The sequence below is a fragment of the Notothenia rossii genome, assembly GCF_949606895.1.
Source record: "Notothenia rossii genome assembly, chromosome: 10".
NCBI classification, from domain to species: Eukaryota; Metazoa; Chordata; class Actinopteri; order Perciformes; family Nototheniidae; genus Notothenia; species Notothenia rossii.
In genome coordinates this window covers 26,209,442-26,222,790 of record NC_136908.1, presented here as the reverse complement: position 1 = coordinate 26,222,790, position 13,349 = coordinate 26,209,442, and the positions used below count along the sequence as shown (strand labels likewise).

The following is a 13,349-nucleotide window of genomic DNA, read 5'->3' as shown; positions in this document are numbered from 1 at the left end:
ATTTCCATTACCTGTAACTCTTGTGTCTCTTTCTCTCCTTCTCTGCCTCCTCCCTGAGTCTGCACTGTCACCACCACATCATTCTACACAGGAGAGCAATACACGTATGAATACACTGAACTGGGTTGAATACATGATTTTTTATTTTTTCTGCCATGTTCTACCTGGTTGGCTGGCTGGCTACACACACACACACACACACACACACACACACACACACACACACACACACACACACACACACACACACACACACACACACACACACACACACACACACACACACACACACACACACACACACACACACACACACACACACACACACACACACACACACACACACACACACACACACACAGTGTGCAGGTTAGTTACAGTAGGAGATGGGCTTCTATCATATTATCTTCTATCATTCTATAATTCCTTCTTCTTTTATTTTCATTTCAGGTAGTTGTACCTTAAGAGAATTGAAGGCTGGCATCTGTAAATGCAGATAGATATAAGTACTTTATTCTTATTTTATTATCATTATTTTCTTTCCAATGAAATGAAATCAGAAAATAAGTGGTATATGATGGAAAATATGAAAGTCAATGCTTGAAGGAAAATGGACTTCGGAAAAGTTTTTTATTTTGTATTTACTGTTCTGTAAAAGTCTTGTCGAATGCAATGTTTTATGTTTTGTGTGGACCCCAGGAAGACTAGTTGTTGTCATGCAACAGCTAATGGGGATCCTAATAAACTCAAACTCTAATGGGCTTCGATCTACCAGGTAGCTAGCTAGTCAAACACACACACTGGTTGATGTTACTAGCTAGCTAGCAAACGTCAGCTAACCGCTAGCTAACATAAAGAGTGACCTGTAATTCAATGCAGCGAAAATGAAGAGAAGGTGATGATTATAAATGTGTTTTATTGTATTGAGTGGTAGAAGTAAAGACATGTCTAACATATTCTTTGTTTGAACAACTTACTGAAAAGGTCTGCCACCAATGACAGACTGTTCGCGGTGATTTACACTCAGCCTACCTGCATCAGGACTGCTGTGGGTGGGAGGCAGTTGATCAAACCATTGTGAGCGAAATGCGGGGGGGGGGGTCACAATCTTTGGAAACTTAAAAACTCGCTATTAAGTGTCTATAATCAGCACAAGTTCTTTCATTGCGTATTATTAATTCGATTGAAATTACACACTTATGTTTACAGTGATATATTGGGGGGGAAATGTCATATTTTTCATATGATCAAAAAGTGGGGGTGCAAAAGCACACGTTTGCTCCCCCAAGGTCAATTGTGGGGATGCACCTGCTCCGCTTGCTCCATTGCTCAGGCGCCCATACCATGCAATGAATGAAGGGAGGGGTGCTCATTCTGTCAAACAGAGTAACAAGCACCTGTTTGTTTCTTTTGGGACGTTTTTTTTTAATACAGGCAATTATACTTTTGAGTCATTTACATTAACTTACTTTAGGATAATAATAAAACCATATTAATAAAAAGATAATAATAGTGTTCTCTGGGCCCCCCCCCCAGTGCTGGGCCCTTGGAATCATCCTAACCTCCCCCCCCCCCAGCTACGCCCCTGCTTATTACACTCACCCCTCCTTTAGTGGGAACAATGAGTCTGCGTCTTTGATGCACAGAGGAATAAACACAGATCATCCTCTGGCTGCAGCCTTTACCGGTACTTGCTTTTGATCAAAGTCAATGCGGAAAACCTGCACTCACACAGGTAGGTGGAGGTGAAGGGAATGAGCACTTTTACAGCCTTTTTGGCGAGGTGGGGGAACTCGGTCTCCACAGACAGCCACAAGTGGGCAAGTGTCACTTTACTCGTCTTTTTCTCGTTCTTTTGTGTCTCACGCTGCGCCTCCCCTGAAGCTCTCTGGCGCCCCCCAGGGGAGGCACGCCTCACACTTTGAAAACCACTGCTCTATATTATTGTTGTTTTGCTTCTCACATAATTTCTTGACAGCATATTGAATTAATAAAGGAGATTTTTACATGAAGCCTGCATTTGAATTCATTCATGTTAAGGGGCCTCATTGTGCTTTTTGGGCTTTCCTGTAGTGTGTTATAGAGATGTTGGTACATGAAAATGGTCTGCAAATGCTCAAATCCCTGTGTTCCCTCAAGAGGGAGTTTGTTTACTTCCGTAACATAGTGACATCACTATGTAACTCCAACGCATCTATTGGCTAGTGCTGCCACACATTGGATAGGCTAAGAGGTTGACCAATCACAACAGAGCCGGCCAGCTAACCAATCAGAGCAGACTGGGCTCTGCTTTCAGACAGAGGGGGAAAAAAGGTGCTGCAGCACAGGCAGTATGAGAAAAATAAAGAGCTTTTTGAAAATTAGAGCATGGAGACATGTCATAGTAGAGAAGCAAAGTACTAATAAAAACCAGAAAATAAGCAGTTTTGAAAAATAGGGCCCTTTTAAACAATCCAAGAATATCTCAAAGACAGGCCATTTTTGTTATTCTATTTTGATACCTTGGTACATTTGTCTGGGCATAGGAAGGTAAATAATTTGTCTTACAGTTCTATAACCAGCTTCTCTTAAGTCATGATTTTCCAGAGAACTGGTGGCACACACCAAGCTTGAACCACGATGTATTGTACTCATGTTAGCACGACATAAAGAAACCCACACATACTGACTTTAGTTGGCATGTCTTCATCTGTGAAACTGAAATGTGAACATATTCTTCACATCCTTCTGCAGTAGTACGGCTGAATGTTACCAGGGCTCATATATCATTCAACCTCAGGCACCCATATATTAGCATTAGGTTCTTAATAGAGACTATCATGTTATTATGTTACCTGTTTTGGTAAAGAAAATATGATCAAATCCCTTAATGTCTTACCTTTTATTTAACTTACATTCTATACACATTAAAATCTGATGGCAAATGCAATGGATTATTTTCCTGATTAGGGGTCCTCCTAAAGTAAAAAGAAAAGAAAAACTACAATATAAATGTAAGGAGAGTCAACTCATAATATTTCCAGACCTGGACAATAACAGAAAACAGTGTTTATATTACTTTTAAATGTGACTACATTTTAGCTGAGGATAAGTCATTTGTCGCTGGATATGTTGAAGTGGCATGCAAAAATTGGAAGCCTTTGTTCCCTCCATTATGGGATTAAATCCTGAACTGCATTAGGATCCGAGTCCTTGCTGTCTTGCATGGAAAAAAGTAGGACACAATTATGTGAAAAAATGTAACCCAACAAACTTTAAATGCCCTTTACTTTATTATAAAATAAGCAATACAAAATAGGGTGACTTATTTTGAGCTTTCATCAGTATTTTTCAATGGCACGTTTAAATATTAATTGATCACAACCAACAGTGTGCCATTCATGCCAGCAATCTGAACAGGACTGTTGCTAACCAATGAGGAAAATCCTTGATACTTATAAAAATAGACCACCTTTTATCTCTCTGTGTGTGCTATAGCGTCCTGCTCCGTGTGTTTGGAAAGAGGAGGCTGTGGGGGCTGCCTCGACATCAGCCCCTCCTGGAGGGTCTCTGGCAGCGGTTGAAGGGTGAAGAAGACCTGTCTGCAATCCTGACATATTAAACAAGAACATTTATTTTCAGTGCTTTTTAAAAGCAGTTTATTTCACTACAGTATTGGAAGACAAACAGCCACTTACAGCAGCCGGCTCTGCTGGAGGGGGGTAGTGCACAGCGCCCGGAGGGAGGTAGGGGTACATCAGGGGGGATCCCTGCATGCCATCGTTGTAAAGCCCAGCAGGCATGGGGGGCAGCCAGGGCATGTTGAACAGGAGGTTTGGATATGGAGCATATTGGCCGGGGAAAGGAGCAGACATCCTGAAGGGGAAGTGGCTCATAGGCAGAGTCTGACCAAACTCACCGAAGTAAGGACCATCTGAGAAAAGGTAAGGGTTTATGAACTTCATTTGTAATATTACATGTTTTCTCTAAAGATTCATTTTATTATTTTAGATTGGTGTTTTAGTGTAAGGTAGTTTATACACCATATTATGTTTCAGGCATCAATCTATCTAAAATGGTAAATCATCATACACAATAACGTAATTAGTACTGAAACCGGATACTGAAAAGAATACTGAATTAAATGTTAGAAGTAGACTTTACTTGAGTAAATAGCAATACCAAACTGAAAAACAATAAGTCGAAGATATGCATTGAAAACCTTGGTTAAACCCATAGGTTAAATCGTGCGCAAGTCTTGTCAGCTAAATAAAAAGTATACGTCTAAGAATCAAAAGTAAGCCTATCCATTCCACAAAACCAATAAAGACCTGTGAGAGTCTTATAAAAACAGCATCTTTAGTGTAGTTGCTGAATTATTATATATGCTACATGTACGTTTTACTGCTGTATGTGTTAAGGTTGTGCTCATTTTAAGGTCATATATTGCAGGGTAGTTTAATATACAGGAATGCATGATGCATGACATCATCATTTATAAATGTGTTGCTATAGAGTTAAAGTAAAAGATTTGCCTTTAAAATAATGCTTGGCGCTTTTCTTAACCCTTGTGTTGTGTTCGAAAGCTGTTACCATTCATGATGTTCGTGGGTCAATTCTGACCCATGATTTATCTCAGTCAAAAACACTCAAAAGGAATGACTATCATCCCATATTGTTTTATCTACATCATAACTAACTTATTATGCATTCATAACCGTACAATCCTGTAGTCATTTTTATTTGATGGCCCCAAAACACATTACATATTTAAGTAACACATTTGATTAAATTAATTATTTATATTACCTATAGTGAAGACAGTGGATCATTATGTTATCTGACTATAGACCAGTGGTTCTCAAAGTGGGCGGTGCGCCCCCCCAGGGGGGCGCAGAGGCATGACATGGGGGGCGCGAGAGACCAGGAGGAAAAATTGTTATTAAAAATAAATAAATCATATTTTGAAATATTAATGATTCAAAAATAATATCATACAGTACTATTACGTCTGGGTCTCTGTGCTTCATTAAAGCTTGGCTCTGTGTTTGTGTGGAACGAACCATTTTGTGTGCGTGCGCGAGCGAGAGAGAGAGCGCACCGGTACCGGAGATCGTTGTTGTTAGCTTCTGGTGCTAGCGAGCTACGCTAACGGATATAAGGAGTTTTTTCAATAACAAAGTGGAGGAGAGTCCTCTCCTGTCAGACTGAGAGACTCAGTGAGCTAAAGGACTCTCTCAGAGTGTTATCTCAGTGGGCAGGGCTCGACATTAAGGGCTGTCCGATGGCCCGGGGCCATCTAGTATTTAGCTCGGGCAATGAAGCCTCACCTGCTGGTTGCCCGATCGGGCAATCTATTATGCCAGCAGCTCGCGGATCCAGTAATGAGTGACCCGACAGTAAAACTAAACATATCTATAACTAGTTTAGGTAGTTTCAGAGGTAATTAAAATAGCTTGTGTGATATTCTAACCTGAAGTGTGTGTTTTGTCCGCTCACCGCTGCATGTGATCATGCAGTGCTGCATGTCGACTCGTCAGCAGCAGCTGATCTCTCTCTCCCGTCAGATTAGACTTCACTCGCGTTTATGTCCATATTGATCAGATCTAGCTAGTTGTAGCTAATGATAGGACTACCTGCTTATTAAAAGACACCTAAACAATAAGTGTCGCTATGCAACTGGGTGAGGCCACAAAGTATAGCGCAGCATTATGCATTTGTTTACATGCCCACCGGAACCCCGAGGCATTACCAACAGATCAACGCACAATCAACCCATACAGGACATCTCTTTCTCCACATTAAGTGTTAGACATTAGAATTGACTATTCTTGTCTGTCAAATACTCTTCTTGTCTCTCACATAAGTGGCGCAACTGAAGCGGTATTGTGCTAAAGGGAAATTATTGTGACCGAAGAGATTTAGATTTGTCGGCCAACGGGAATGCTGACGTCGCCATTTTGTATGCTTCGCGGATGCGCTCGGCTCCTCTCGACTGCTGCTCGGGTCTGCTCGGTCAGCTTCCGGATGAGGAGGCATTCGTTCGACCAACTTACAGTAGATAACATTACAAACATTTTTAACAGGGATCATAATAGTGTAAATAATGTTTGTTTTGGCAGTTACAACTGAATGTAATGTTTTCTACTTTTTTACATCTGGGAAGGCATTTGCCTTCATCAGATGGAAAGTGTCTTGAACAACAACTTAAGTATTTCTTATAGCTATGTAGGGCATGCAAGCGAGCAAACACAAACAAGAACAAACAAACAAGTGAAATGAAGAAAAAATTGAAATTGTACAATATAATATTGTGCTGGTTCATCTTATAATTCACTCTAGAGAATGCACCAGACAGCATCTAAGACCTGCAAAAATCTAAATGTTCTAGTGGGAGGCCCCCCAAACCCTTCGTGGCATTTTGTCCGCACGCATTTTTCAGGGCAATCTCTATTGGGCTCAGGGCCATCTGTAAATTAGCTTAGATGGCCCACAGGGCCATCTAAGCTAAATCCTTAATGCAAAATCCTTAATGTCATGCACTTGTGGGTCTCAAACGTTTTGGTCACCATTAATGTAAACAAATATTTCCGAGGCACACGTTTATATGATCATTATAGTTATAAAAAAACAAGAGAATAAATTAAAAACAGGTATGAAATACAATATGACATTAAAAAAAGAATACATTTTAAAAGGGAGTGATTTGTAAAATATCCATAAAGAAAAAGTAAATCTGTTTACAGTTCTGTTTCATATGGGTGTTGAGAGATGCATCCATAGATCTCTTCATTTTGCTCTCAAAGTGCACCAGATTGATGCTTTTAGCTTCAATATTTAAAAATCTTCCCGGGGGAGCTTGCCCCCAGACCCCCCTATGTAAGGTCCACACACCCCCTATAAAAATAGCACTTTACCCCTGCTTACACCTATATGCCGTGATCTGATTATCGAGCTTTCATTGTAACTGTCACACTGTGTATATGCGTGGAGATTGTTGCAGTAGAAAATTCAACTGTAGCGACCGGTACATTAATGGGAAACCCTAAATGTTTGAGCACCCTCTATGAAACGTCAAGCTACCCCACAGCAGGCACAGCACCCCAAAATAAATCTCTGGCGTCGCCACTGACCCTGACTATTTGTGTTGGGGGGGCCCGACTTTTTTTTTTCTCCAAAGGGGGGGCCTGACAGAAAAAGTTTGAGAACCACTGCTAATAGACTAATACAATTTCCCAAAAAAAGGTTTTTACAACTTTATATTATTAACTATAGTAACTTCTGTGGTGTTACAGGTACAAATGGACCCATATAGATTCATGCTAGAAAAAAACAAGCTTTCGTTGGACAATGTTGTTCATGCCCTGCAAGATGAAGTGTGTGTGTGTGTGTGTGTGCATGTGTGCGTGTGCATGTGCGTGTGCGTGTGTGTGTGTGTGTGTGTGTGTGTGTGTGTGTGTGTGTGTGTGTGTGTGTGTGTGTGTGTGTGTGTGTGTGTGTGTGTGTGTGTGTGTGCATGTTTGAGTGCTTATGTGCATGTGTGAGTTCAGGTTCAAGTAGTGTTAGTGTACATATTCTTTGAGAAAGGTCAAGTTCCCGTGGGGGGAGGGGGGCCAGAGGGGGGGGAGACCAGGTGCATGTTGCAAAAAAACAATTGTTACAGTGGTGAAGGGGTGGGGGAGGGCTGTTTAAAGTCAAAGATGAATCTTGATTGGGCCAAAATTGACCCAGAGTCACCCACAACAATGCTGCAAATTATACCCTTTTTTTTACAGACCTTCATTCAGATTTGGCAAAAATTTGGCAAAAATCAGTTTTATACTGTTTATATAGCTGTTGTTGAGGATATCATGAATCATTGTTTCGATACAAAAAACTAAAGGGTAGTTATTATATCATTTTCACTTGAAAAGGGTCACGGGAGACCCGAATACAAATTAAACTATAAATTGATTGATCTTAGCTGCAGATTCATTTTTGGATTTAATTTATGTTTTTTTGAATGTACTCTTCTCTTATGTTAATGTGAACTATGTTGTTTATAAATTATATCAATTTGATGTGTTGTCACTTTACGGTTCTGTGCTATGTTATTCCATTTCCATTACCTTAAATTAGAGTATTTAAATATGGTTGTAACTTATAGGTTATTAGTGATTTAAAAAAGCAGAAAGAGAGATACTTTTTTCAGCAAACTATCCCTCGTTTTTCGCGCCGCTCTCTTGCAACATTTATGTGTGTGCGCGCGCGTGACACTGCAGCTGCATAGCTTGCCCATGGGCTTGTCCCACGCGCAGGAAGCTGCAGGTGTTCCATTCATGGCCGTTAATGCCATCACAACATTTGAAAGTGTTTTCTCTTACATAATTATCATTTTCAGTAAAACTTGAATTACATTTATCGCGTGTTTAGACAAAACTGTTCCTTTTTTATGCAACATTCTCACAAATATATTGTTGTACATCATGCGTGCCCATGAAGGCAACATAACTTTTGCTTTAATGTACGGTCAGCCATTTTATTTATTTTTAAACATTTGTTTTGTTGGTCTAAGAAGTGAAACATTATTCATTGTTTTGTTGTTATTTTAAGAAGTTGGTCTCTTCTGCTGTTCTGTTCAATATTTATCTTGCATTGTTTAATTTGTGATTCATGCCGTGTCCTAATCATAGACTGTAGCTATATGGTCCTAATACATGTGGTTTTATTGCTCGATCTTAACTTATCTTTTTTTTTACCTCTGTAAAGCGTCTTTGAGAATATGATAAAGCGCTTGATAAATCAAATGTATTATTTTTACAGTATCATCTCAGTGTAGGTAACTTGAAGTTGTTTCAATACAAATTTTAAACACAAATCAAGTGATAAAAAAAGACTTACCAAAAGGTGGACATGGTCCTTCTGCACTGGAAGCAAAGGACAGCGCCTTCCCGCTGTCCACACCGGACACCTTCTCCCCTCCCGCCGCGGCGGCTCTGCTCCGGGGGTCATGAGGGCTCCAGGCGGTGCTGGCGGCTCGCTCCGGGGCCCCGTCTGACGGGGGACACATTAGTCCGTATGTGCGGCGAGCGCCTCCTTCCGGGGCCGAGTTGGTAAAAGTCCCCTCAGCTTGCCGTTTCACCGCACTGGGTGGCTGCTCTTTATTCGGGAATTTCTTCAGATTTCTCTGGACGGCCGTGATCCTGGTCCTCTGTGTGATGAGGTAGCACTTCCAGCACTCACATGTGACGAAAGGACAGGACTTCACATGGCCTTTCTGCGGGACGATGATCCCATGGTGTCGGCACCGGGTGCATTTCGGCTGTCGGCCGGCGGTAGAGGCCACCGGCAGGTGCTCTTTAGATAAGGACATGTTGCCTGTTGTTTGTTAACAATAATGCTCTAACTTGCGTCTTAAATGAAATGTTCATCGACTGCGTAGTAAACTGCCTTCTCCGAGTATGAAGGCTGAGGGGGTTAAAATCATGACCCAGTGTGAACTCTGTATAAATGTATCATTTTCACGAGAGACCACGAGCCTTATTACTATGGCAAGCCTATTTAGCTTTTATTCATTTATGGAGGATATCAAAAAATCTATTCTTAGTAAGAATGCAAATTCTTGATATCAAAAATTCAATTGTAAATAGTTGAAATGTGTATTTCTGATTTCAGAAATGCGATTTGAACTAGTCGAAATGCCATTTGTTGATATTAGAAATACAATTTCAACAATTCAATTGTAACTATAAATAAAAATTGAATTATAACTAGTAAGAATTACATTTTTGATATAAAAAATGTGCATTCTAACAAGTTAAAATTCAAGAAATAAACATTATTAGGTATATATATATATATATTATATAAGATATAATAAAAGCTAAATCGGCTTGCCATAAGCTTTAGTGATGGGCATTTCGAATCCCTTCGGGGACACAAATCTTTTGATTCAGTTCACTTTAAAGATTCGTTCACTGATTCGTTCACCGGTTCGCGAACGACTTCACGTGATTTGCACATTCGCGAACGACTCGTCTTTGTACTTAATTCGTTCAGTGAGTCTTCACTACTGCCGAAGTCCGTACAAGAAGTTTGCTGGCGTAAAATGTATGATAGTAAAATACATTTTGCACCTCACCTTGTTGCCCCATGAATTATGCTCTGGGAATAGGCTACATATTATTTAAGAAATATAATTGGCCATTGTTAAATCTCATAAATGTGTGCCTGACTATACGATGTATTACAGCAGGCTAGCACGTTATTCTTTCAAACCCATGCACGTACTATGTGGCCTAACTTTAATCCCAAAGCATTAAACTCCATTTGGCCGAGTTCAAAGTGAATAAAAAAATATATCCTCTACATCGGTGACGATTTATTAATATGCTATGTACCCATCTATGTTTATTTACCTTTAGCTAGCGGCTAAGCTAGTGGGACGCTACGGAGCCCAGCTATCCGCTCTCTGAAGCTTTTAGGGGCGACAGGGGGAGGAGAATGTCCCGCTAACGTTGTGTGTGTGTGTTTCTCATTAGCGGGATGCTATGGAGCTCAGGTATCCGCCCTCTGAAGCTTTTAGGGCCGACAGGGGGAGGAGAATACAACGCTGTGTGTAGGACGCTACGGTTCAGGCAGTGCCGTATAGACTGAGAGTTACGTCATCTCCGTTCACTCCAATGGACCACTTTTTTACAGCAATGGCGGATCGTGGAGCCTCTCAATCGTTCCCCGGAAGTTAGCGCCAAGGCTAGCAGAGCTGTAGAGTTGCAGCATAATAGACCGTTCGTGACGGACTTTTAAAGGTAAGAAGAAGTTTAAAGATTTATATTGCGGATATTATCAGTACATCTGATTCAAATTAACATGTGTATTAAAGGATGTCAGTGGATTATCCCTAAATTAGTAGATTTAGGGAACGTTTACAGATAACAGATAAAGCTAGGATAACGGATCAAGTTAGCAACACACGTTGAACAGCCTTTAAATTGTAAATTCCGTTCTCTTAATGTCATTTCGTCCAACGTTGTTGAATTAGAGAAGAGGGGCTTCTAAACGGGATTGTATGCGGGGGTGGAGGGAGTTAAATATTAGATAAATATAATTTTGGTGCGTGTAAGAGTGAGTGTTTTTAGCAGAGCCATATTGTGTCCTTGTGATTATGTTGATTATTACCTGTCTGTATAATGTTGCAGCTCAGCTGATTTTGGATTGATGGCAAAGGGAGAGGGACTTAAGTGAGAGTGAAAACACAAGGTAAGTTTAATACTACTGTTTTATATAAGTAAGCATACTAAACATGTATTCTATCACTGTATTATATAAGTAATCTTGTTAGTAACCTACTGTATGGCAGGTGGAGGGGCAGTGATGTTACAGGTGGAGGAGCAAAACTGCAAGACTGCAAACTCACAAGACAGAGAAATCAAAGTTTGTTCTCCAGAGAAGAGGTTGATTTCACTTCATTTATTTCATATTTTCTAAAGATGTGGAAATGGCAACAAAAAAAACTTGAGAGCTGTAACCAAGACAACTGTAACAACATGAGTAGAGAGCCACCAAGGTTTTTCAAGTCCCTCTCTTACTCCATTTTGCCAACCCAAACTTCCAGGTACATGACGGGACACCTTGCTTTTTTTTGTTGTTTGCGCTCCTCTGGCTGGGTGCTGGCAGGTGGAGGGCAGTGATGTTGGCAGGTGGAGGGGCAGTGATGTTACACACGAGGCTCAAACTTAACACATTGCATCCTTCTTTGCAGTGTCCTTATTCCTGGAAGGGGAATCTGCAATTCCTGCAGAGTTTTGTAACCCGTTGGTCCGCACGCAAAGCACATTTTTAAAGCCTTCTTAATTGTCTCATTGCTCCATTTCATCCCCTTTGTGGTGAGTCTGCCTAATGCCTTAGGTTGGTCTTTTTAAAACGTTTTCTTATATCTGTTGTCCCTAATTTTCATTGTTTTCTTGAAAGCTGCATTTTCCTTCCTGATTTTTCTTAGTGCAGACTTTGCTTTTTTGGTGATTCCTTCTTGGCTCTTTAATTTTCTCTTTAATTTTTTTAATAGATCTGTTTGACTGGCTGCTGGTTCCCTCGTATGCTGACTGGCTGCTGGTTCCCTCGTATGCTGACTGGCTGCTGGTTCCCTCATATGCTGACTGGCTGCTGGTTCCCTCGTATGCTGACTAGCTGCTGGTTCCCTCGTATGCTGACTGGCTGCTGGTTCCCTTGTATGCTGACTGGCTGCTGGTTCCCTCGTATGCTGACTGGCTGCTGGTTCCCTCGTATGCTGACTGGCTGCTGGTTCCCTCGTATGCTGACTGGCTGCTGGTTCCCTCGTATGCTGACTAGCTGCTTGTTCCCTCGTATGCTGACTGGCTGCTGGTTCCCTCGTATGCTGACTGGCTGCTGGTTCCCTCGTATGCTGACTGGCTGCTGGTTCCCTCGTATGCTGACTGGTTGCTGGTTCCCTCGTATGCTGACTGGCTGCTGGTTCCCTTGTATGCTGACTGGCTGCTGGTTCCCTCGTATGCTGACTGGCTGCTGGTTCCCTCGTATGCTGACTGGCTGCTGGCTGAGTGGGTGGTGTCCACCCTCCCTGTCTCTCCTCACTAGCCATGTCCTCTTTCTTCACCCTCACTTTCCTTTCTCTCAGTCTCCTCATCCCTTCTTCCCTCAGTCTTTGAGACTAATGTAAGTAGAAGACATGGCACTGTAGATTTTCGAACATTTAAAATATTATACCACTTAAAAATAAGAAATATGACTTTTGTTACTAAGAGTTCATACTTATTATACCTGTGTCATCTTTCACACTATAGCTGTGATCATGAGCTATGGGCTTTGTAGATACAGGTCCCGGGGTGAATCGTGGTGCAGGGGCCCTTCCCTTTTTGAACCACAGGGCGATGCACGAAGATGGTGGGTATAGTAATAAAGTTCCATAACTTCAGTTGGGAACAAAGACCACACCTTATCTCCCCAAGGCAACTTCCCATCCAATAGGTGTGCTATATAGGTGTGTATAACCCTTTCTCCTGTCTGTTACTCCCTCTTTCAGCACAAGAACCAGAGGGGGATTCAATGGAGCCTGAATACCTGCACTGAGACCCTCACCCTGCACCCTGAGTCTCAACTCTGTGTTTTTCAAGCCTTTCCCTGTTTTTTTGTATTAAACAAAACATTAAGCTTTCCCAATGGTGTGGTTTTCGTTTTGTGAAAAAGTGCAAATGCAGTGTTTGTATATAATAACCTCACATATTTTGTTGCTGTTGGTCGTGAAATTGCTCCTGCTGACTTGAGCCAGCCATTTTTTCCTCCGCTCTGTGTCAGTGGGGAAGCCGTACATTCGTACTCCTTTCTCGGAGTGATTTGAGCATCCCCAGGCAGCACAG

At 41.4% G+C, this 13,349-nt stretch overlaps 1 protein-coding gene and 1 long non-coding RNA gene across 6 annotated transcripts; one reads left to right on the top strand and one right to left on the bottom strand.

Annotated features, from left to right (window-relative positions):
• Positions 1 to 2,949: 2,949 nt before the first annotated feature.
• LOC307023014 (uncharacterized protein) lies at positions 2,950 to 9,475 on the bottom strand. Its single transcript, XM_079656002.1, has 3 exons — positions 8,860 to 9,475; positions 3,678 to 3,913; positions 2,950 to 3,589 (listed from the first exon to the last, which is right to left on the bottom strand). Exons 1-3 carry the CDS (start codon positions 9,329 to 9,331, stop codon positions 3,455 to 3,457), a joined length of 843 nt encoding a protein of 280 aa, XP_079512128.1. The 5' UTR covers positions 9,332 to 9,475; the 3' UTR covers positions 2,950 to 3,454.
• A 274-nt stretch (positions 9,476 to 9,749) lies between these two features.
• On the top strand, positions 9,750 to 13,147 carry LOC307023017. Of its 5 annotated transcripts, XR_013803568.1 has the most exons (6): positions 9,750 to 10,766; positions 11,157 to 11,217; positions 11,300 to 11,843; positions 12,023 to 12,648; positions 12,777 to 12,876; positions 13,016 to 13,147. It is a non-coding gene; the product is annotated as an uncharacterized lncRNA (long non-coding RNA). The 5 variants fall into 5 exon arrangements; XR_013803567.1 differs by having other exon boundaries at positions 11,300 to 11,572; positions 11,720 to 11,843; positions 12,023 to 13,147; XR_013803569.1 differs by having other exon boundaries at positions 12,023 to 12,876.
• The last annotated feature ends 202 nt before the right edge of the window (positions 13,148 to 13,349 follow it).